This window comes from Ornithorhynchus anatinus, chromosome X1 (genome assembly GCF_004115215.2).
Source record: "Ornithorhynchus anatinus isolate Pmale09 chromosome X1, mOrnAna1.pri.v4, whole genome shotgun sequence".
NCBI lineage: Eukaryota > Metazoa > Chordata > Mammalia > Monotremata > Ornithorhynchidae > Ornithorhynchus > Ornithorhynchus anatinus.
In genome coordinates this window covers 124,752,876-124,777,938 of record NC_041749.1, presented here as the reverse complement: position 1 = coordinate 124,777,938, position 25,063 = coordinate 124,752,876, and the positions used below count along the sequence as shown (strand labels likewise).

Genomic DNA, 25,063 nt, shown 5'->3' with positions numbered 1-25,063 from the left:
TCTTACTCACTTTGCCTTCCCGGACTAGGCCCTCATTGCCTCTTCTCCCAGTCCCTTCTGTGTCACCCTTGCTCTTGGATTTTCACCCTTTATTCACCCTTCCTCAGCCCCACAATACTATGTACATGCCCATTATTTATATTAATGCCTGTCTCCTCCTCTGGATTCCCTGTGGCAGGGAATGTATCTTCCAACTCTGTTGTATTGTAGTCTCCCAAGCACTTAGTAATAATAATAGAGAAGCAGCGTGGCTCAGTGGAAAAAGCATGGGCTTTGGAGTCAGAGGTCATGAGTTCGAATCCCAACTCTGCCACTTGTCAGCTGTGTGACTGTGGGCAAGTCACTTAACTTCTCTGTGCCTCAGTTCCCTCATCTGTAAAATGGGGATGAAGACTGTGAGCCCCACGTGGGACAACCTGATTTCCCTGTGTCTACCCCAGCGCTTAGAACAGTGCTTTGCACATAGTAAGCGCTTAACAAATACCAACATTATTATTATTAATAATAATAATGGCATTTGCTAAGTAATTACTATATGCCAAGCACTGTTCTAAGCGCTGGGGTAGATACAAGGTTATCAAGTTGTCCCACGTAGGGCTCACAGTCTTCATCCCCATTTTACAGATGAGGTCACTGAGGCACAGAGAAGTTAAGTGACTTGCCCAAAGTCACTCAGCTGACAAGCGGCGAAGCCGGGATTAAAACCCACGAGCTCTGACTCCCAAGTCCGTGCTCTTTCCACTAAGCCACCCTGCTTCTCACGGTGTTCTGCACACAGTACGTGCTCATTAAATAGGATTGATTGATTGGTTGTGCCCTATCTCTTCCATCTTGCTGCCGACCCCTTTCCTGCGACCTCCCCCTTGCCTAGAACTCCTTCCCTCTCCATATGCTCCAGATCACCACTCTTCCCACCTTCAAAGCATTATTCAGGTCACATCCCCTTCAAGAGGACTTCCCCCATAAAGCCCTCTGTTCCCCGGCTCCCTCTACCTTCTGTTTCACATATGCTGTTGGATTTGTGACCTTTGGGCATTTTAAATTCATCCCACTCTCAACCCCACAGCACTTATGTACCCATCTTCTAATTACATATTATAAATTACTATATACATTAATGTCTATCTCTCCTTCCAGACTGTAAACTCGATGTGGGCAGGGAGCATCTCTGCTAACTCTGTTGCACTCCCCCAGATCCTGCCTCTTTCTGCACATGGTAAGCACTCAGTAAATACAATTGATTGGTTGATTGAGATAGATGAGATGGAGGTACAGTGAGCAAGTTGGCTGTGCAGGCTGCGTTGTAGTAAGAAATCAGGGAGAGTTTCCAGTCCTCTACCAGTCTCGACTATGGGAGGGAGAGTCAAGCAGAGGCCTATCCATTCCGTTCCTAGCTTGGACAGTGGCTAGTGAGTGGAAGGCCATCGGCTACAAGTCAAAACCCACCTGTGCTGGGCAGCAGAGGCACAGGAGAGAGTCGAGGGTGGAGACTCAGGTTTACTGCACGGAAGGAGGCAGCGGTAAACCACTTCCTTATTTTTATGGAGAAGACTCTATGGTTACACTACAATTACAGATGGTGGTGGAGCGTTCCGGGAGAGATGTGTCCATGGAGTTGCTATGGGTCGGACATGACTCAGCAGCACAAGACAACAAAAACAAAGGTAGGAGGGGCAAGATGATTGAGGGCTTTAAAGCTAATGCGGCGAATGGACATCTCCTGGAAGTTCTTGAGGAGTGGGGAAACATGGTCTAAAAGGTTTTGTAGAAAAATAATCTGGGCAGCAGAATGAAGTATGGACTGGAGTGGGATGAGACAGGAGGCAGGAAGGTCAGCAAGGAGACAGATGCAGTAGTCAAGGCGGGTGAGTGCTTGGATTAATGGGGTAGTTTGGATAATAATAATAATGTTGGAATTTGTTAAGCGCTTACTATGTGCAGAGCGCTTAACAAATTCGAATTTGTTTCGGGATTCGAACCCATGAACTCTGACTCCCAAGCCTGTGCTCTTTCCACTGAGCCACGCTGCTTGGATGAAGAGGCAAGGGTGGATTTTATTGATGTGAAGGTTGAACTGACAGGATTTGGTGACAGATTGAATAGATGGGTTGAAAGAGAGAGATGAGTTGAAGATAATGCTAAGGTTACAGGCTTGTGAGACAGGGAGGATCAATCAATCGTACTCACTGAGCACACAATAATAATAATGGTGATATTTGTTAAGCACTTACTATGAGCCAGGCACTGTACTAAATAATAATGTTGGTATTTGTTAAGCGCTTACTATGTGCAGAGCACTGTTCTAAGCGCTGGGGTAGATACAGGGTAATCAGGTTGCCCCATGTGAGGCTCACAGTTAATCCCCATTTTACAGATGAGGTAACTGAGGCACAGAGAAGTTATGTGACTTGCCCACAGTCACACAGCTGACAAGTGGCAGAACCGGGATTCGAACCCATGAGCTCTGGCTCCCAAGCCCAAATACAGAGTAGATACAAGCTAATCAGGTTGGACACAGTCCCTGTCCCACATAGGGCTCACAATCTTAATTCCCCATTTAACAGATGAGGTAACTGAGGCCCAGAGAAGTAAAATGACTTGTCCAAGGTCACACAGCAGACAAGTGGTGGAGCTGGGATTAGAACCCAGGTTCTTTGGACTCCCAGGCCTGTGCTCTATCCACTAGGCGATGCTGCCTCTCATCAATGCCATTAATGGATAAAATGATGACCACATAGTTGCCGCTCCTGTACCAGAGCGCCACACACCCAGAAGGCAGTTGCTAGGGTAGTCTTCACCATCCACATTTGCCAGGTATTTTCAGGATTCTGTCCATCAGCAATATTTATTGAGTGCCATCTGTGCATAGAGTCCTGTCTAGGCACTTGAGAGAGTGCAATAGACTTAGGGGGCATGCTCCCTGTCCGGTCATGCTTTCGAATCCCGGTTCTGCCACTTGTCAGCTATGTGGCTGTGGGCAAGTCACTTAACTTCTCTGTGCCTCAGTGACCTCATCTGTAAAATGGGGATGAAGACTGTGAGCCTCATGTCGGACAACCTGATGACCCTGTATCTCCCCCAGCGCTTAGAATGGTGCTCTGCACCTAGTAAGCGCTTAACAAATACCAACATTATTATTATTATTATTGTTATTATTAAAAGAACTTACAATCTAGCAGGGGAAACAGACACTAAAATAAATTACAGATAAGGAGAAGTAATAGAGTCTAAAGATATCCAAATAAGTATCACGTGGCGGAGTGAGTACCGAAGTGCTTAGGTAGTGCAGAAATGCTGAAATGACAGTTGGCAGATGTAAAATGTGGAGATGAGAGAAGAATCAGGGAAGGCCTCCTGGGGGAGAGGTAATGTCAGAAGGGCTTTGAAAATAGGGAAAGCAGTGATCTGCAGGATTTGAAGAGGGAGGGATTTCCAGACCTGGGGAGGGTATGAGCAAGAGGATTCCTGCTAGGCCCATCCACCTCAAACAATGGCCCGGAGGGTTCTTTCAGTCAAAAACCTTCACCTCCTGATAGCCCAGCCCTAGCAGGTATTCTCCTAATTGGGGCTGTTTCACCTTCTCACCCCCAACCATAGTGAGGTGTAGGTCCAATTTTGCAGTGAGAAGCAATGTCTTCTGTCACTACAAGTCCCTGAAATGCTCCTTCAAACTTGCTGCATCTATTTATCCTAACTGTAATCTTTCTTTCTTTTTTCAATGGTTTTTCTTTTTTTTTAGCACTTACTATGTGCCCAGTTAAGTGTGGGGTAGATACAAGATAATCAGGTTGGTCACAGTCCGCGTCCCTCACTGGGCTCGCAGTCTTAATTCCCATTTTGCAGATGAGGCAAAGAGAATAATAGTAATAAAAGTAATAATCATGGTACCTGTTAAGCACTCGCTATGTGCCGAGCACCGTTCTAAGCCCCGGGGTGGATGCAAATTAATCAAATTGGACACAGTCCCTGGCCCACATGGGCCTTACACTCTTTTACAGATGAGGTGACTGAGGCCCAGAGAAGTGAAGTGGCATGCCCAAGGTCACACAGCTGACATGGGATGGAGATGGGATTAGAACCTAGGTCCTCTGACTTCCAAGCCCGTGCTCTTTCCACTAATAATAATAATGTTGGCATTTGTTAAGCGCTTACTATGTGCAGAGCACTGTTCCAAGTGCTGGGGTAGATACAGGATAATCAGGTCATCCCACGTGAGGCTCACAGTTAATCCCCATTTTACAGATGAGGGAACTGAGGCACAGAGAAGTTAAGTGACTTGCCCACAGCCACACAGCTGACATGGGATGGAGATGGGATTAGAACCTAGGTCCTCTGACTTCCAAGCCCGTGCTCTTTCCACTAATAATAATAATGTTGGTATTTGTTAAGCGCTTACTATGTGCAGAGCACTGTTCTAAGTGCTGGGGTAGATACAGGATAATCAGGTCATCCCACGTGAGGCTCACAGTTAATCCCCATTTTACAGATGAGGGAACTGAGGCACAGAGAAGTTAAGTGACTTGCCCACAGCCACACAGCTGACATGGGATGGAGATGGGATTAGAACCTAGGTCCTCTGACTTCCAAGCCTGTGCTCTTTCCACTAGACCACACTGCTTCTCTAGCTGTACTCCGATCAGTGGGTTTTCCAGATCATTCTTGGTTTGGTGTTTAGTAGCATTTTTGAGCGGGAGCAGCATGGCCTGGTGGAAAGAGCATAGGCCTGGGAGTTAGAGGACATGGGTTCTAATAATGGCTCTGCCTGCTGTGTGACCTTGGGCATGCCACTTCACTTCTCTGGGCCTCACTTTCTTCAACTGTAAAATGGAGTATCGATACCAGGTCTCTCTTCTATTTAGACTGTGAGCCCCATGGGGGACAGGAGCTGTGCCTGAACTGTGCCCGCCCCGGTGTATAGAACAGTGCTTGACACACAGTCCAGCATGTCACCAATACCAGTACCATTATCACTGTGAGGTTTTTGTTATTTTATGGGTGTTTGGGGATGGAACATTTTCCAAGATTACATACATTTGTCTGTGGGCTGCAGTCATGTGAGATGGGGGATTTTTCCTTTATGGCACTGGAATCCATTTAAATATCTCTCTGGGTTTTCCATGGTAAGCGTTATGTCTAGTTGTGTTGGTTTGTGCACCAGTACTCAAGCCCCTTGGCCTCTCCTACTGCACCTCACTACTCTCCTCCTCCAGCCTAGCCCACACACTTAGCTCCTCTAATGCCCACCAGAGAAGTAGCGTGGTTTAGTGGAAAGAATCCAGGTTTAGGAGGCAGAGGTTGTGGGTTCTAATCCCAGCTCTGCTACTTAACAGCTGTGTGACTTTGGGCAAGTCACTTAACTTCTCTGGGCCTCAGTTATCTCATCTGTAAAATGGAAGTTAATAATAAAAATAATAATAATAATGGTATTTGTTAAGCGATGTTAGCACTGTTCTAAGCACTGGGGTAGATACAAGGTAATCAGGTTGTCCCACGTGGGGCTCACAGTCTTAATCCCTATTTTACAGATGAGGGAACTGAGGCACAGAGAAGTTAAGTGACATCCCCAAAGTGACGCAGCTGACAAGTGGCCGAGCCAGGATTGGAACCCATGACCTCTGACTCCCCAGCCCCTGCTCCTTCCACTAAGCCACGCTGTTTCTCATTAAGAAGAGAAGCTGCTTCTCTGATTAAGACTATGAACCCCACGTGGGACAACCTGATTACCTTGTATCTACCCCAGCGCTTTGAACAGTGCTTGGTACACAGTAAGCGCTTAAGAAATACCATCATCATCATAACCTCTCCCCGACAGCTTGCCTCTGATCTGGAACACCCTCCCTCCTCATATTCATTCATTCAATCGTATCTATTGAGCGCTTACCATGTGCAGAGCACTGTACTAAGCGCTTGGGAAGTACAATTCGGCAACAGAGACAATCCCTACCCAACAACGGGCTCACAGTCTAGAAGGGGGAGACAGATAACAAAACGAAACAAGTAGACTATGAATAAGTTGTTTATAACAAGCCATTCAAAGACATGTACATAAGTGCTATGGGGATTGGGGCGAATATCAAATGTGTTATCACATCACTTCCTCATGACCGCTTTCTCCTCAGCTACACAATAAAGCTGCTGGGCAAATCTAAAGTTGACGAGCAACGTCACCCCTGCAACTGACCATTTTTCTTTCTGAACTGATTTTATCTTGTTATAGTTCTGTCACACCTCCTATTTATTCTTGTTATGCACTCTCCCCAGTGCTTAGTACAGGGTTCTGTGCACACAAAGCGCTAAATAAATGTGCTGGACTGACTGATGTATCGATTAGACTGTGAGCCCATCACTGGGCAGGGATTGTCTCTATCTGTTGCCGAATTGTACATTCTAAGCGCTTAGTACAGTGCTCTGCACATAGTAAGCGCTCAATAAATACTAATGAATGAATTAAGCATCCTCAGAGAGCCTCACTCTAGGCCAAAACAGGCATTTATGGCTCTCAAAGATGTAACAGCCTGAACTAGACAAAAGCACAGAAAGAAAACAACAGAAGTGAGGGGAAAAAAAAACAGAAAATGACAACACAAGATTCAAGAGAGGTAGATGGGCAAAAGACAAGGAGGACTTGAGTAAGGAGAGCTCACCCCTCCCAAGAGTACTAATAAACTCCTAAATAGACCTCAAAGGGTTTTTTAGAAGCAATTGCTTGCTAATATAAAGAGTTTCTCCCCCTCTGGACTCAAAACTCCTTTAGGGTAGGGATCGGGTTGAGCAACTCTTATTATATTGTACAAAAGATATAAAAGGTTGCAGCTGATTACATTCTTGACAAACCCTGCTTTAAGGAAAACTCATCTCATGGCACGGAAAGCGCGGCCATTTCTTTCAACACAGCATCACAACCAATCCAGAGAGATGTGCGCTGTCAGAAGACCCGTTACCTAATTCTGTATCAGCATTCTAGCGGTAATGTGCATCACACAAGAACTGAATATTTCGGTGTATTTCGACAGACAATGACTCTCCCCCGCCCCAAAGCCTTATTGAAGGGCCACCTCCTCCAAGAGGCCTTCCCAGACTAAGCCCTCCTTTCCTCTCCTCCCACTCCCTTCTATGCCTCTTTGACTTTCTCCCTTCATTGATCCTCCCCCCTCCCGACCTCACAGGTCTCATATGTCCATATCTGGCAGCGGGGTAGAAGCAGCGTGGCTCAGTAGAAAGAGCCCGGGCTTGGGAGTCAGAGGTCACGGGTTCTAATCCCAGCTCCGCCGCTTGTCAGCTGTGTGACCTGGGGCAAGTCACTTCACTTCTCTGTGCCTCAGCTACCTCCTCTGTAAAATGAGGTTGAAGCTGTGAGCCTTAAGTGGGACAACCCGATGACCTTGTATCTACCCCAGCGCTTAGCATATAATAATAATAATAATGTTGATATTTGTTCAGTGCTTACTATGTGCAGAGCACTGTTCTAAGCGTGGGGGGAAGACAGAGGGTAATCAGGTTGTCCCACGTGAGGCTCACAGTCTTAATCCCCATTTTACAGATGAGGTAACTGAGGCACAGAGAAGTTGTGACTTGCCCACAGTCACACAGCTAAGTGACAGAGCCTGGATTCGAACCCATGACCTCTGCCTCCCAAGCCCGGGCTCTTCCACTGAGCCACGCTGCTTCTCATAATAATGGTGGTATTTGTGAAGCACCCACTATGTGCCAAGCACTGTTCTAAGCGCTGGGGTAGATACAAGGGAATCAGGTTGTCCCACGTGAGGCTCTCAGTCTTTATCCCCATTTTGCAGATGAGGGCACAGAGGCCCAGAGAAGTGAAGTTACTTGCCCACAGTCCCACAGTTGACAAGTGGCAGAATCGGGACTCGAACCCACACCCTCTGCCTCCCAAGCACGGGCTCTTTCCACTGAGCCACACTGCTTCTCTAGTAAGAAGCGCTTAATGGTAGTAAGCACTTAAGAAATACCGCCATCATTATTATTATTATTATTTATTTATAATAATGTCTGTCTCCCCGACTAGCCTGTAAACTGGTCGTGGGCAGGGAATGCATCCTGTTGCGCTGTCCTCTCCCGAGCGCTCAGGACGGTGCTCTGCCCACAGCGAGCACTCAGTAAGTACGATTGACTGACTGGGCGGCGGTCGTGGAGGGTGGTTAAAAATGGTGGGATTTGTTAAGCACTTACTATGTGCAAAACACTGTTCTAAGCGCTGGGGGATACAAGGTGATCAGGTTGTCCCACGTGAGGCCCCCAGTCTTCATCCCCATTTTCCAGATGAGGCCACAGAGGCACAGCGAAGTGAAGTGACTCGTCCACAGTCCCACAACAGAGCCGGGATTCGAACCCACGCCCTCTGCCTCCCAAGCCCGGCCTCTTTCCACTGAGCCACGCTGCTTCTCTCGTAAGAAGCGCTTAACGGTAGAGTCACTTAACTTCTCTGTGCCTCAGTGACCTCATCTGGAAAATGGGGATGAAGACTGTGAGCCCCACGTGGGACAACCTGATCACCTGTATCTCCTCCAGCGCTTAGAACAGTGCTCTGCACCTAGTAAGCGCTTAACCAATACCAACATCATTAAGCGCAGTGTTAAGCTCTCATAATAACAATAATAATAATAATAATAATAATGTTGGTATTGGTTAAGCACTTACTAGGTGCAGAGCACTGTTCTAAGCGCTGGGGGAGATACGGGGTCAGCAGGTCGTCCCACGTGAGGCTCACAGTTAATCCCCATTTTCCAGATGAGGTCACTGAGGCCCAGAGAAGTGAAGTGACTTGCCCACAGTCACCCAGCTGCCGAGGGGAAGAGGCGGGAGTCGAACCCATGACCTCTGACTCCGAAGCCCGGGCTCTTTCCACTGAGCCACGCTGCTTCCCCTGAGCAAATAGCACCATTATTATTATTATTTATTTATACTAATGTCTGAGCCACGCTGCTTCTCTTGATGCCGCTCTCCGATCCTGGCCGCGCTGCTCTGGCCAAGAGGCCGGGCTCCCTCGGGGGCAGTCGGGAGGGTGGCGAAACGAGGCGGGGCCCCTTTAAGAGCCCCGGCTGGGCGCCCACCGGCGCGGCTACTGGCTGGGCGGGAGGGCGGGCGGGCGGCTGGCCGGCCGGTCCGCCGGTCCGTCCACCTCGGCCCGGAATTCACCCAGGAAGCAAAACGCAGGTCGCTGGTGCGGAAGTGTGTGCGGGGCCCCGGGGGACCTGGCTCATGCTGCCCTCGCTGCTGCTGCTGCTGAGGCGGCTGAGGCCGAGGAGGCGGCCGCCCCCGCCCGGCCCGGGTCCCCGCTTCTGCTCTTGGGCGAGCGGCGCTGACGGAGCGGCCCTCCGGGCCCGAGGCCCGGCCCCCCCGGAACCCCACCGCCGGCCGGGGCCTTTGGGTAACCGAGCCCCCCTCTGCTTTGGGGGGGCGGGGACCCGCCGAGCCTCCCGGCCCCCGGCCCCCGGTCCCTGGGGGGATCGGGCCGGACCGGAGACGAGGCCGCGGGCGGGGATCGGGGCGGGGGCAGAGACGAGGAAGAGACAAGAGAGGGATCGGGGGCAGAGATGAGGCAGGGCCCGGGGGCAGAGACGAGGCAGGGGCCGGGGGCAGAGGCGAGGCAGGGCTCGGGGGCAGAGACATTGCAGGACCCAGAGGCAGAGACAAGGGAGGGATCAGGGGCGGAGACAACAAGGCAGGGCCCTGGTCCAGAGGCAAGGGAGGGATCAGGGGCAGAGACGAGGCAGGTCCCGGGGCAGAGACGAGGCAGGTCCCAGGGGCAGAGACAAAGCAGGGTCGGGGCAGAGATAGGATCAGAGACAAGGCAGGCTCCATGGGCAGAGATGGGCCAGAGGTAGGGGCAGAGACAAGGCCGGCACCAGGGAAGGGGGAGGAGCTTGGGCCGGGAGCATATGTGATCCACTCTTTGAGGGCTCAAGAGTGTCGAGGCTGGAGGAGGAACTGTGTTTTTCGGATGGGAAAGCTGTCAGGTTGTCGCCAAAGAATGACTCAGTGGTCAAAAACGCCAGGGCATTTCGAACCTGTAGCTGAGGTCTTGTCCCTCTGTGGAAACTATTGAGAGATTGAGGTGGTGGTATTTATTGAGCGCTTACTGAGCACAGAGCACTGTTCCGAACGCTTGGGAGAGGACAATAGAGTATATAGATGGGATAAGACGCATAGAAAAGTGGTGTGCCTTAGTGGAAAGAGCACGGGCTTCAGAGTCAGAGGTTGTGGGTTCTAATCCCGGTTCCGCCACCTGTCACCTCTGTGACTTTGGGCAAGTCACTTCACTTCTCGGGGCCTCATTTATAGGCCCGTCTGTAAAAATGGGGATTAAGACTGTGAGCCCCACATGGGACAACCTGATTACCTTGTAGCTATCCCAGTGCTTAGCACATAGTAAGCACTTAAGTACCATCATTATTATTGTTATTATTATTCTAAGATCCCCACCCTCAAGGAGGTGACAAGCCAGTGGAACTAAAATCCCATTTTCTTCGATCAGGTATTCAGGTCTAGGTGATAGAGGGTCGGCATTCGGGGAAAGGGCTGATGGTCTCAGGGAGGACTCCCCCTAAGTTGGAATGAAAGTGAGGTTTTTCACTTACCGGACTTGATGATGATCTTGTATCAACCCCAGCTCTCAACGTAGAGCTCAGTGTATGTATATGATGGTCTTCATGCTCCAAGAAGACGCTGCCGATGGTGAAATTCCCCTCTGGATGCGCGTGTAGCCGAAAGGGTCGACGTAGGACCCACGCTCCCCACGACACTGTGTGCACCCACAGGTCATCCCTCTCTGTGCTGCCGTGTTTGTTGTTCGCAGTGCTTGGGGCTATTTTTGCTTCTGCTGTCTTGTCTCACGAGCCGTCCAAAGCCTCCTCTGGAAAAGAGCTACTCTTTTCTGGATTGCGCCTTTGCCGTGCAGCATTTGATTCGCAGTTTACAGCCAAGCCACAGCACTGACCGGGGCTTTGGCTTACTCTAATCCTTCCAGCGGTTCCTCTGTCCTCCTTGTTTTCCGTGTCTCCAATTTCTAATCACCGTAGCAGACCCTTAGGTATCTTGCTGCAGTCCGTTCTCTTCAGGCGGCCCACCCAGGGCAGCTGGGCAGAGCTCTGGTCCGAGGAGACTGACATTGTTCCAGATCTTGTTTGGGATCCCTTCCTGCCATTTAATGTGGCATCTGGTCCGTCAAGTGACACTGATGGTCAGGCGTTTGGCTTCCATGGTGCAGACTGAAGAATCACCTCGATTTTCTTTAGGGTTATCGTCAGCTGTCTGCTTCAGCAAAGCGGTGTACGATCATTTGTGGGTCTCTCGTGGGATGTGCTTCTAAGGCATAGTCCCCTGCGTTGGACAATTCTTGAAGGACCGCTTTTAGGACGTGGGATGATGCTCAGAATCTGTTGCGTTGGAAGGGCTTCCCGGAAGAGCAGAGCGGCGTTCTGACACCTTCATCCAGGTCTCTCGTTGCATCCTTCAGCCTGGCTGTGTAGAATAAGTTGAACAAGCCCGGATTCACTCCATATTCCTGCTTTCCTCCATTGGCAACCGGGAATGGTTCAGATATAATAATAATGTTGGTATTTGTTAAGCGCTTACTATGTGCCGAGCACTGTTCTAAGCGCTGGGGTAGACACAGGGGAATCAGGTTGTCCCACGTGGGGCTCACAGTCTTAATCCCCATTTTACAGATGAGGTAACTGAGGCACAGAGAAGTGAAGTGACTTGCCCACAGTCACACAGCTGACAAGTGGCCGAGCCGGGATTCGAACCCATGAACTCTGACTCCAAAGCCCGTGCTCTTTCCACTGAGCCACGCTGCTCTGACCCAGTCAGCCGGCCCGTTGTTCAATCATCTCGGGATCTTGGTGAACTGTTCAGGGGAACTTCCAAAGCCCAGACCCACTGAGGGTGTCACCTTCTTTCAGAAGCTCAGTGAGAGCCTTGTAGGAGTCTTGGGCTGTTCCATGCGCTTCTCTCGTATCTGACAGGTTGCATAATAATAATAATTATGGTATTTGTTAAAGCGCTTACTATGTGCCAGGCACTGTTCTAAGCATTGAGGTAGATACAAGATAGGTTGTCCCACGTAGTGCTCACAGTCTTAATCCCCATTTTACAGATGAGGTGACTGAGGCCCAGAGAAGTGAAGTGATTTGCCCAAGGTCACACAGCAGACAAGTGGCAGAGCTGGGATTAGAACCCATGACCTTCTGACTCCCAGGCCCAGGCTCCATTCATTCAATAGTATTTATTGAGCACTTACTACGTGCAGAGCACTGTACTAAGCGCTTGGAATGTACAAATCGGTAACAGATAGAGACAGTCCCTGCCCTTTGACGGGCTTACAGTCTAATCGGGGGAGACGGACAGACAAGAACAATAGCAATAAATAGGCTCTATCCACTACACCATGCTGCTTCTCTTATGAGAAACAGATCACATCCACTGTGCCACGCTGGGCTCTGAAGTCATTTTGTGATTCTGGGAGTTTTGTGTCAATGATCATCTTCAGTAGCCCATCCAGGAGTCCTCTAACTAGGATGTTGCGGGCTAGGGAGGGTAAAGTGGGGTATCGATATTGCCGGGATCTCGTCTTGCTTCTTGAAGATGGTGATGGTGGTGCATCTTGGAGATCCTGTGGCATCTTCTCAGAGGTCCAGGTGTTGAGGAGGAGCTTGTGTAGGGGTTTAAGCACGATGCCCCCTCCCCACTGGGAGATCTCGGCAGGTTTGCGTTCACGTCCCGGGGCTGTTTCGTTTTCCCCCGGCTCCGACAGCTGCGGTGACAGCCTAGGGAGTTGGGTCGAGATCTGGCACGTGACCCATCAGAAGGATTCCTGGGCTCGGAAGGGCTTCGTTTCCCACGGCCGGAGGCGTCGGGGAGGGGAGTGTGAAATGGCGCGGGCATCCGTCCCTTGGGGATACCTTCCCTCGTGGCCCGGGATGGGCCTGGAGCCGCCTCCTCCATCCAGGGGTCCCGTGGCGGCAGAATTCCTGGGCTCAGAAGCGGGAGGCATGGAGGAGAAGCTCTCTGGGCCTCTCCTGCTCTGGCATCTGCCACCCGCCACATTCGCCCCTTAACTCGATTTGCATCACAACACAGGTTCATTCATTCATTCATTCAATAGTATATATTGAGCCCTTACTATGTGCAGAGCACTGTACTAAGCGCTTGGAATGTACAATTCAGCAACAGGTGTCTAGAAGGCTCACTCCTGTCTGAGTCCTGGGGTGCTGCAGACTGTTGTTGATGCAGAATTGTTTAGCTGTACTTACAGAGTCATCTAATTTATTAATTTATTAATCTAACTTACTAGTCACCGATACAATAAAAGATTAAGAATGGGTCATCCTTGGGGCCGAGCAGCGTTTTGTTTGGGGAGCCATTTTAGATCGTATGGATGGCAGGCTGTGGCATGAACGTTCTCTTAACTGAGTGTTTTATCTGCCCGATGCAGGTACCGAATGTTTTCTTTTGTATGCTATGAATCAGAATTCGGCACTCAAGTTAGCCAAACTCTGAACTTCAGTTTCATCTCTGGCTGGAGATGGGGAATTTGTTGAATTTTCCGATCGTCTGCTGCGTTCCCTGAATTGATGATTTGAATTCCCGGTCCCCAAACTGTTCCGATTTATCACGGGACCTTCCCACCAGTGGGAGGAAAGAAAGGGGGTCTGGAGACCTAGAAATTGAACTTAAAAATGTTCCCTGCCTTAAGGTATAGTGGGACTGGCATAGAGAGGCAGTGCGACCAAGTGGAATGAGCCCAGGCTTGGGTGTCAGAGGCCCTGCGTTCTAATCTCGGCTCCTTCACTTACCTTCTGTGTGACCTTGGGCAAGTCACTTCTCTCTTCCTCAGTTTCCTCATCTGTAAAATGGGGATTAAGACTGTGAGCCCCATGTGGGACATGGACTTATATCTACCCCAGTGCTTAGTACAGTACCTGACACATAGTAAGCACTTAAGAAAAAGAAGGCGGCAAAGCCTTAATCGTTTAACCAGGTGATCGTTTTCAAATCCCTTACGGAATTCAAAATGCTGCTTCTGGTACTATCCAGACCCAAGTTCTACCCCCTCCTCCATGGGTCAGAGCCCAGGCCCCTCCCCGCCACCCCCCACCACTTCCAGCCCTAATCCAGCCCATGTCTCAGTTGCTGTATCTAGAAAGGAAACTCTCTCTGGAATTTTTGGCCAGGTAGAGTAACCCGAACAGAGCTACAGGCATGCTTGGGCTCTCTGAAACTAGAGTTTTCAATTTTGTCCTTTCCATCCTTTTGCAGACAAACATCAGGGAGATGAAAGGAAGAGGAAGACGGTCGTAAGTACCTCCTTTCTGCACAAGCACGTTGTAATGCCGGACAGATGTTAACATTTAGTCGGGTGGGGTATGAAGGGTCCCGAAAGAATTTCTGAAGCCAAGAGTTTTAGCCAGAACTTAGTAGAGCTAGTTGGTTTCTTCACTTCATAGTGCAAGCACTTTGCAGTCTTTCTTTTTTTTCATTTTGCACACGTTCATCCTAACTGAGTCATTTGCTGCCGTGTTGAGAGGAGAGGGAAGGGCTGTTCTCCAGCCTTTTGTTGTTTTGGTGGACCAAGACCTTGCTTGGACTGTGGATCTGGGGAGACGGAGCGATGTTTTTCCCCCCGTCGACCGAGATGCCGTGACATGTTTCACACTGCTTCCCCTGCTCTCCCACGAGACCTGTTACTGCCTCAGGGTCTGGCTTCGTACCACCGGACAGACAGGAAAGCTTAGTGCGTTAGCTCACCCAGAATCCCAGCCTGGGACTACCAGGGACTACCAGGAGACCCAGTTTAGGTCACACAGTTTAGCTTCGGACAGGGATGGCAAGACCAGCCCACTCCCCCGCACCTCCACGACCCCAGTGTGCATCGATGCTCGGTCGCGGGGGCACGCTCGACCGGCAGGTGTTCTGACATCCCGACTGATGGCATTCTGGGGTCGAAAATCTCATCCTCTGCCTCGTTGTCTCGTTGACTTACTTTGGGATCAGAGGCAGGGGAGTGAGTTTCTCTGAGTGTCAGTTTCCTTGACTGTCAAAGCAGGAGCCAAACAGCCATGCTTCTTGGCAGGGATATTGTAAGGAATTGGGAGACGGTCTCTGTAAATGATCTGAAAACAGACCAAACCCAAATTGTGCTTGTTTTAGTATTATTATTGTCGTTACGGTATTTGTTAAGCGCTTACTGTGTGTCAAGTATTGCTTTTAGCTCTGGGGTAGATACGAGTTAGGTTGGACACATTCCCTGTCTCACATGGGGCTCACAGTCCGAGTAAGAGGGAGAACAGACACTGAATCCCCGTTTTACAAATGAAGAAACTGAGGCACAGAGAAATTAAGTGACTCACCCAAGGTCACACAGCAGGTAAGTGGCAGAGCCAGGATTAGAACCCAGGTCCTCTAACTCCCTGGTCCGTGCTCCTCCCACTAGGCCACGCTGCTCTTCGCTGTTTACCGTTAACCAGTTACCTGGATTCTAATCCCGGCTCGCCACTTGTCCACCGTGTAGTTTCTCGGCATCTTAATTACCTCTTCTATAAAATGGGGATTAAGACTATGAGCCCCATGTGGGACATGGACTGTGTCCAACCTGATTAACTTGTATCTACGCCAGTGCCTAGTACAGTGCCTGGCACAAAGTAAGAATTTAACAAATAGCATAAAAAACTAATCTCACAGTGAGGTTTTTAACAGGTTTGGAGGCTCTGGAGTTTCGGGGGGATTAGTTATTGCAGTGACCATTGTTATTGACGTACATGTAGCCAGTTCTTATAAGTGGTCCCATTGATCCCAGCTCTGCCACTTGTCAGCTATGTGACTGTTGGCTTAACTTTTCTGTGCCTCAGTTACCTCATCTGTAAAATGGGAATTAAGACTGTGAGCCTCACATGGGACATCCTGATTACCCTCTATCTACCCCAGCGCTTAGAACAGTGCTCTGCACATAGTAAGCGCTTAACAAATACCAACATTATTATTTTTATTGATGTTTTCTGCAAACTCTCTGTTTTCAGGTCTCATCAATCAATCAATGGTATTTATTGAGCTAGGAGCTAGCTAAAGCCATGTTGAGCGCTTGGGGGAGTACAGTATAATAAGAGTTGGTAGGAACATTCCCTGCCCACAACAAGCATACAGTCTAGTGGGGGATACCCACGTTAATAAAAACAAATCGTTTATGGAGATTTACCTAAGCACTGTGGGGCCGAGGGTGGGGTGAATACCAAATGCCCAAAGGTCACAGAGCCAAGTGCATAGACAATGCAGGAGGGAGAGGGAGCTGGGGAAAAGAGGGCTTAATCGGGAAGGCCGCTGGTAGGAGATGTGCCCTTAATATAAGACTTTGAAGGTGGGGTGAGTGCTGGTCTTAACAGTTTGTCTTCCCTAGATCTGCATCGAAGGTAATATTGCGAGCGGGAAAACGACGTGCCTGGACTACTTCTCTGGAACAACTGACGTTGAGGTACACGAGCCAGTAATTGCCGAGCTTTCTGAGTTCCAACTGTTGAAAAGCTCTAAAGTTTTCCACAGACTGGGCAGGAACAGACTCTAATGGCAGAAGTTGGGCTGTAGGCATTATTAAGCTTCATCGAGCTTGTGGGTCCTTTGCAAAATAATATGTATTGCTGTAGTGACTCGGTACTGCCTGCTGATGGGTGATAGGGAGGAAGATTAGCGCAGGTCTGGGTGTCAAAAGGACCTAGGTTTTAATCCCAGCTCTGCCATATGTCTGCTGTGTGACCTTGGGCAAATCACTTCACTTCTCTGTGCCTCAGTTACCTCATCTGTAAAATGGGGATTAAGGCTGTGAGCCCCATGTGGTACGTGGACTAGCTGGTATCTGTCCCAGTGCTTAGTACAGTGCCTGGCACGTAGTAAAGTGCTTAACAAATGGCTTCTCTAGGATGCTTTAAAAAAAAAAAAGAAAATTGGTAATAAAATGAGTTTCCCTGATGCTTCTCTGGTCGTGCTCCTTTTCACTTTCCAGCCAACTATTTTAGTTAATAATTTTAACTGTGGTATTTGTTAAGTGCTAACCATATGCCAAGCACTATACTAGGCGCCGGGGAAGATACAGTACAATCAGGTTGGACACGGTCCCTGTCCCATGGCAGGGGGCTCACAGTCTAAGTAGGAGGGAGAGCAGGTATTGAATTCCCATTTTACTGATGTGGAAACTGAAGCCTAGAGAAGTGAAGTGACTTGCTCAAGGTCACACAGCAGGCAAGTGGTGGAGCTGGGATTAGATCGCAGGTCCCCTGACTTCCAGGCCCGAGTTCTTCTTGCTAGATCACGCTGCCTCCTTGCTGACCTCCCTGCCATCTGTCTCTCCCCACTCCTATCCATATTTCACTCTGCTGCCTGGATCATTTTTCTAAAAAAAAAAGTTGAAAAAGTTTGAAAAACGTTCAATCCATGTCTCCCCACTCCTCAAGAATCTCCAGTGGTTGCCTCTCCACCTCTGCATCAAACTGAGTCTCCTTACCTTTGATTTTAAAGCACTCAATCACCTCACCCCATCCTACCTCCCCTCACTAATCTCCTACTACAGCCCAGCCCTCACACTTCACTCCTCTAGCGCCAGCTTACTCACTGTGCCTTGATCTCACCTATCTTGCCACCGACCCCTTTCCCCCATCCTTCCTCTGGCCTGTAAGTCCCTGCCCCTCCGTATCCGCCAGACCACCACTCTCCCCACCTTCGAAGCATTGTTAAGGTCACTTCTACTCCAAGAGGTCTTCCCCCATTGAGCTCTCTTTTCCCTGACTCCCTTTCCCTTCTGCATCCCCTATGTCTTTTGATCTGTACCCTATGGGCACTTAGTATTCACCCCTCCCTCAGCCCCACAGCACTTATGTGCATATCCATAATTTATTTACATTAGTGCCTGCCTTCCCCTGTAGACTGTGAGTTTGTTGTGGGCAGGGAACATGTCTACCGACTCTGTTGTACTGTACTCTCCCGGGCACTTAGTACGCTGCTCTCTGTGCACAGTAAGCACTCAGTAAATGCCATCAGCTGATTGATTGCTGGATCTTAGCTTGGATTTACCTGGATCCAAGCCCATCTTTTTACCCCACACCCATCCCTTCATTCTACCTGCAGCGAGGCCTGGTGGAAAGAGCTTGGGTCTGGGAATCAGAGGACCTGGGTTCTAATCTCAGCTCCAAGGTCTGCTGTGTGACCTTGGGAGAGTTACTTAACTTCTGTGGGCTTCAGTTCCCTCATCTGCAAAAGGGAGATTCAGTACCTGTTCTCCCTCCTCCTCGGGCCGTGAGCCCCACGTGGGACCTGATTACCTTGTATCTTATACTAAGCACTGCTTAGTACAGCGTGTGGTTTATAGTAAGTACTTAACAAATACCATTATAATAGTTATTATCTGACACATGGCTGTTACATTGCAGTCTTTCTAATGTCTCTCCTCAAAACTCTGCTTGGGCTGTGGGTGCTTTCCAAGGAAACATCCCACCCGTGGGAGAATATACCAGGTGATCCCCATTAGCATGCACAGCTCAGGTGTCTGAGGTTTTCAAAGATGTTGGGGGGTGGGGGGTGCCCTAACGGTCACTCAGTGTCTTGGTCTGCTGGGGGCCACTGAAAATACTCCAGGTGACCGCAGTAGCACCCACTCTGCCCTTGGGCTTCCACATGCTGGATTTTTAGGAGAGATGAGAGAGGATGTTACCCCAACCAAAAACCTCCCTTCTCCCCCTTTCCTTGATTATGGTGAAAGTGAGTTCATCATCATCATCAGTGGTATTTACTGAGCACTTGCTATGTGCATAGCATTCATTCATTCATTAGTATTTATTGAGTACTTATTATGTGCAGAGCACTGTACAAAGCGCTTGGAATGTACAATTCGGCAACAGATAGAGACAATCCCTGCCCAATGACGGGCTCACGGTCTAAACGGGGGAGATAGACAGCAAAGCAAAACAGAACAAAACAAAAACAAGACAACATCATCAAGATAAATAGAATCAAAGACTTGGGAGAGTACAATACATCAGAATTAGCAGTCCCGTTGTCTGCCCATTATGAACTTACAGTCTAGAGGGGGAGACTGACATGAATATAAATAATTTCTAATATTGAATGTAAAGATCTGTCAATGTAAGTGACGGGGGGTTGGAGGTGGGGCACATAGCAAAGGCCCAAAGTTCACAGATCCAAACGCAAAGACGTCGCTTAGGGGAGAGCGAGCGGGTGAGTTGTTAACTCTCAGCCTAAGTGCTTTGAGCGCTTTGGTTCATGGCTGTTACAATATACATGATTGCCCCAAAGTTCAATTCAGACAGAACACAACTGCACACTCATTGTTAGGTGGCAGGCTCTCTCCTGAGACCGCAATTTGTTGAACAGCCTGAGGCTATTCACAGCTTCACAGTCTCGCCAGTTGGTCCGCTGAGAGTGCTCACTGTTTTCCAAGAAGTGAACCCTGATGGGATGGTTATTCCAGAATGTTTCTGAATTCAGTACCCCACACTGTTAGAAACATGTAACTGATTTTCCCAACCTTAGGTCCCCTCTTAGCCAGCTCTTTTCTTACCGACTTGATGACATTGGACTCTGAAGAAGTCTGAAGGTAAATGAAACAGAAATGATAAACTCAAAGCATCTGGTGGAACTTTTAGACTCCCGAGGTGGCCCAAAATGCTTAGTACAGTGCTCTGTACCCAGTAAGCGCTCCTTCAGTAGCACTGATTGATTGTGGGCCTCCAAACCTCTTCACTTTTAAAGGCAGCCACCCTCAGTCCTCCACTTGGTCCTTTTCATTTCCTTTGGGACTTAACGCCCTCCCCGCTGGAATCAGACTGATCGGGAGGGTTTTTTGCCTGGCCTTTCGGACAGTTGAGGAAGGGGACACCTGGCTGCCCCAGCCCCTGCTGCAGTGGCTCAGCCTGGGCCCTCCAGGCAGTTGGTGCCACCCTGCCTGCTTTAGTAATAGTAATGATGGTATTTGTTAATCGCTTACTATGTGCCAAGCACTCTTCTAAGCGCTGGGGTAGATACAAGGTAATCAGGTTGTCCCACGAGGGGCTCCCAGACTTAATCCCCATATTACAGATGAGGGAACTGAGGCACAGGAAAGTTAAGTGACTTGCCCAAAGTCACACAGCTGACGTGGCGGAGCCGGGATTAGAACCACGACCCCCAAGCCCGTGCTCTTTCCACTAAGCCACGCTGCTTGGCCCACTCCAAGCTCATTGTGGGCACAGGAAGCCTCTGGAGTGGCGGTTTGGCAATTCCCTCCCCCTTGCCCCAACCCGGGGCAGGGTGGGGGGTTGGGGGTGTCATACCCACGACAAGCCTCGGACCACAGAACTCACCCCGGGGCCGCTACGGTGGGAAGGCACGCCGCCATCCCCTCTGACCTGACACAGTGTTCACCCCCAAAGCGCAGGGAGGAATGGAGGGACCAAGTGAACTGGCTGTCTCTGGGGCCTGGCAGGTGTTGGGGTAGGTGCCTTGGGTGGCCAGTCCGGGGCCCGGGCAGGAGGGAGGAAGCGGGGACGGTGAGCTACTGCCTCGTTTCTCAGCCCAGTGTTTAAAGCTGCTGCTTGCCTCTCCAGGTTTTGACCGAGCCAGTGGCCAAGTGGAGAAACGTCCGGGGCCACAACCCCCTGGTGAGTGATGCAACTTCCTCCCTTTCTGCTGGCCAGTTCTCTCGCCCCTGAACCTCCCTCCGGGTGGCAGATGCCTGGGCTTCTATCAGGAGGTGGCCCTCCTCAGGCCCACCTCCACCCCCTTTGGCTCCCTCTCCCGCTCCTCTGTGTTCTCCTCTACTTCCTCCCTCTGCCAGCCAGGCAGCTCTGCAGGGTTCAGTCCCCAGGTGAGCTTTCTGGAACCTAGGACATTTGGCCTGGGAACGACACAGTAGATCCCTGGGCAATGAGGAGTTCTTTCCTGGTGCAGGAGTGGGGAGGCTGGCAGCATTGGAGACGAGACCCTAGATAGGGAAAGGGTAGGTTGGCCCGTTCTGGGTCCGTATGTTTGATTTAGGGGACCTCCCTGGAAGAGAGGGGAAAGTTCAGTTGTTACTCTCAAAAAAGATGGTCTGATTACTTATTAACATGGTGGTGGCGGGATGGGGAGGTGGTGTGGCCTAGTGTTGCATGGTGCTGGGTGTCAGGCGATCCAGGTCACAGTCCTAGGCCACCACTGGCCTGCTCTATGTGACCCTGGACAAGTCACTTCTCCTCTCTGGGCCTTAGGCCTCAGTTCCTCCTCTGTACATTGGGGGGGTAAAGATCGCTGCTATGCTCTTCTCCTCCCCTCTTCCTTCCTGTTATTCATTCATTCAGTCAATCATTTAATCGCATTTATTAAGCACTTACTCTGTGCAGAGCACTGTACTCAGCACTTGAGAAAGTACTGTACAGCAATAAACAGTGACATTGCCTGCCCACAATGAGCTCACAGTCTAGAATGGTGGAGACAGACGTCAATAGAAAAAAATAAACTTACAGATATATACATAAGTGCTGTGGGGCTGGGAGGCAGGGAAGAGCAAAGGGAGCAAGTCAGGACAATGCAGAAGGGAGTGGGAGATGAGGAAAAGTGGGGTTTAGTTTGGGAAGGCCTCCTGGAGGAGATGTGCCCTCAACAAGGCTCTGAAGTGGGGGAGAGCCACTGTCCGTCGGATTTGGGAAGGGAGAGCGTTCCAGGCCAAAGGCAGGATGTGGGTCAGGGATCAGCAGCGAGATAGGTGAGATCGAGACACGGTGAGAAGGTTAGCACTAGAGGGGCCAAGTATGTGGGCTGGGTTGTAGAAGGAGAGAAGTGAGGTGAGGTAGGAGGGGGTAAGGTGATGGAGTGATTCAAAGCTAATGGTAAGGAGTTTTTGTTTGATATGGAGGTGGCTGGCAACCACTGGAGATTTTTGAGGAGGCGGGAGGGCGGGGGGTGACACGTCCTGAACGTTTCTGTAGAGAGATGATCCAGGTAGCGGAGTGAAATATGGACTGGAGTGGGGAGAGACAGGAGGTTGGGAAATCAGCAAGGAGGCTGATGCAGTAATTTAGGCGGGATAGGGTGAGTGATTGTATTAACATGGTACCAGTTTGGATGGAGGGGATTGTGAGCCCTGGGTGAAATAGAGAGTGTGTCAGATTGGATTATGTTGTGTCTACCCCAGTGCTTAGCTTAGTGCTGGGCTCCTAGTAAGCACTCTTGTCTTATGCCGTCGAGTCATTTCCGACCCATAGTGAGACCACGGACACATCTCTCCTGGAACGCCCCGCTCTCCATCTGCAGTCATTCTGGTAGTGTATCCATAGAGTTATTTTGGTAAAAATATGGAAGTGGTTTACCACTGCCACCTTCTGCGCAGTAAATTCGAGTCTCCGCCTCTGACTCCCACGCCGCTGCTCCCCAGCATGGGTGAGTTTTGACTTGTAGCAGATTGCCTTCCACTCGCTAGCCACTGCCCAAGCTAGGAATGGAATGGTTAGGCCTCTGCTCACAGGTGTTTGTCTCATCTTTATCTCTATCAGCAGCTCCCACTGTACCCTTAGCATGGCTACACGGTGTTAAATTTCACGCTCCACTGATATCCAGATATGCTGAAAATAAAGCTGACCCGATTGATACTTGTCAGTTTCTCCCCTCAGCTCTTCCCTTGGGAAATCATATTTATATATGGTCACTGGTTTTCAGAGCAAAAATTGCTTCCACTTTCACATTTGAATTTTAACCCACAGCTTTTGTGCTCGAAACAGGGAGTTCATTTCTCACCCTAGACCGAAAATGCAAGCCTAGTTGGAAGAGAAACCTTCCTTTCTAGACTAACGCATATGGTCCTATCCCAGTACGAAGCCAACTCCATTTCAAGATTCATGCATATGCATAAATAATTAGGGTGAAAGGCAAAAGTGGTGAGAATTGTCAAAAATTCAAGCCTCCAGAATTTTTGGTGCTATTTTGCTCTGGGAATACATTTAGGGATCACAACACATTTAGGGAACATCACAACATAAAGAAAAGAGAAGAATGTGAAGAAACATTTTCACGGTGTACATACCGATCTAAGTTAATTGCTTACTTGAAATGAATGCACAAGTTACACAGTAACCATCAATTCTAATGACTAATGCAGCCAGCACATGAAAAGGATGTGTACAATCAGTAAAAAATTTGTATTTTAAAATACTTATGTTAAACAAATGAATCGGGAATTAAATATCATATATTTGATTACTGAAGGGCATAGAGTATTGTCAGTAAGCACTCAGTCCATGCCATAATTCCGATGTTATTATGGGCGTGGGTTGAAGCCAACTGAGCTTTTCTCACAATGCTCCTCTCCTTGTCGTGGGGCCTCCCCCGAGCGGTTATTGGATGGCATCAACCTGGTTTGGATCTAGATTGATGGAAGTACAACCAAAGCAGTGGGGGAGGGGGAGGGCGGGGGACTGAGAATCATTGAGAATCATAGAGAAGCAGCGTGGGTCAGTGGGAAGAGCCCAGGCTTGGGAGTCGGAGGCCATGTGTTCGAATCCTGGCTCTGTCACTTGTCAGCTGTGTGACTGTGGGCAAGTCACTTAACTTCTCTGTGCCTCAGTTACCTCATCTGTAAAATGGGGATGAAGACTGTGAGCCTCACGTGGGTCAACCTGATGACCCTCTATCTACCCCAGCGCTTAGAACAGTGCTCTGCACATAGTAAGAGCTTAACAAATACCAACATTATTATTATTATTGTTGAGATTTACTGCTTCGGGACTATTCGGATCCGGCCCAGGCAAAGCACAGGGTTTCTGTAGTGCCACGGTGCCGAAGTCCCTCCCTTTATAATCACAAACCATCCAGGGGTGGTAGAATGAGATTTGGATAAACTGGAGAGAGAGAATGAATCTCTGCAGCAGGCATTTGTGGATTTCAGGATCATCAAAGGCTAAAGAGGGCTTTACCATCGGCTTTAAAGGCCGCTCTCAGGGTCGGCACCTGGAGAGTTTCCAGTCCTCTACCAGTCTCGACTACGGTAGGGAGAGTCAAGCAGTGGCCTATCCATTCCATTCGTAGCTTGGGCAGTGGCTAGCGAGTGGAAAGCCATCTGCTTCAAGTCCAAACTCCCCCGTGCTGGGCAACAGCGGCATGGGGGAGAGTCAAGGGCGGAGACTCAGGTTTACTCTGCAGAAGGAGGCTGTGGTAAACCACTTCTCTATTTTTACCAAGAAAACTCTGTGGCTACAGTACTAGAACTATTGCAGAAGGAGGTGGGGGGTTCTGGGAGAGATGTGTCAGTGGCGTCCCTACGGGTCGGAGACCACTGGGCAGCGTAAGACGAGACTAGATCAGCTTTAAAGGACTCACTCCGTTCTCCCCCTCCCCTCCCTCACTTTACTGCTGATCTACAACCCAGCCTGCGCACTTTGTTCCTCTCACACCAGCTTGCTGACTGTGCTCCGATCTTGTTTGTCTCACTGCCGACCTCTTTCTCAAGTCCTCCCTGTAGCCTGGAACTCCCTTAGCCCTCCAGATATGTCTGACCACCACTCTCCCCACCTTCAAAGCATTATTAAGCATCTCTTCCCAGAGCTCTTACCCAATTAAGCCCTCTTTTTCCCGGCTCCCTCTTCCATCTGCCTTGTCTATGCACTTGGATCTGTGACCTTTAGGCCTTTGGTATTCACCCTGCCCTTAACCCCCCAGCACTTATGTACAAACCTATAAATGATCTATTATATTATGTATTTATATTAGCTTCCGTCTCCCCCTCTAGATTGTAAGCTCATTGTGGGTAGGGAACGTATCTACCAACTCTGTTATATTTTTAGGAGAGTGCTCTGCGTGCAGTAAGCACTCCAATACCATTGATCGCCCAAAGAAAATCAGAGTCTGGATTCTAATCTCTCCAGGGTCTCTCCTGTGCACTGGGAGACCTCTCTCAAAGGCACTGTCGATGTCGCCCAATTGGTTACTGTAGTTTTTCGGGGGTGAACTTGGTGTGCCCCAGAGGTCAGACCAAGTAATCCAGATCTGAGTCTTCTTCTGCCTTTGGTAAATCACCCATTCACCATCATTATCATCA

General features: G+C 49.5%; 1 protein-coding gene across 4 annotated transcripts in view; it reads left to right on the top strand.

The window, feature by feature from the left end:
- The first annotated feature begins 9,105 nt into the window (after window positions 1-9,105).
- The window catches only part of TK2 (thymidine kinase 2), a 32,273-nt gene continuing 16,315 nt past the window's right edge, over window positions 9,106-25,063 (top strand). For 3 of the 4 annotated variants that reach the window (XM_029051436.1, XM_029051434.1, XM_029051435.1), the window contains exons 1-4: window positions 9,106-9,388; window positions 14,281-14,318; window positions 16,412-16,486; window positions 20,604-20,657. In XM_029051436.1, coding sequence (XP_028907269.1) covers window positions 9,220-9,388; window positions 14,281-14,318; window positions 16,412-16,486; window positions 20,604-20,657 — 336 coding nt within the window. In that variant the 5' untranslated portion in view covers window positions 9,106-9,219. Of the gene's footprint in view, window positions 9,389-14,280; window positions 14,319-16,411; window positions 16,487-19,551; window positions 19,616-20,603; window positions 20,658-25,063 lie in introns of those variants that run through there. The other variant, XM_029051442.1, reaches the window with a different exon arrangement.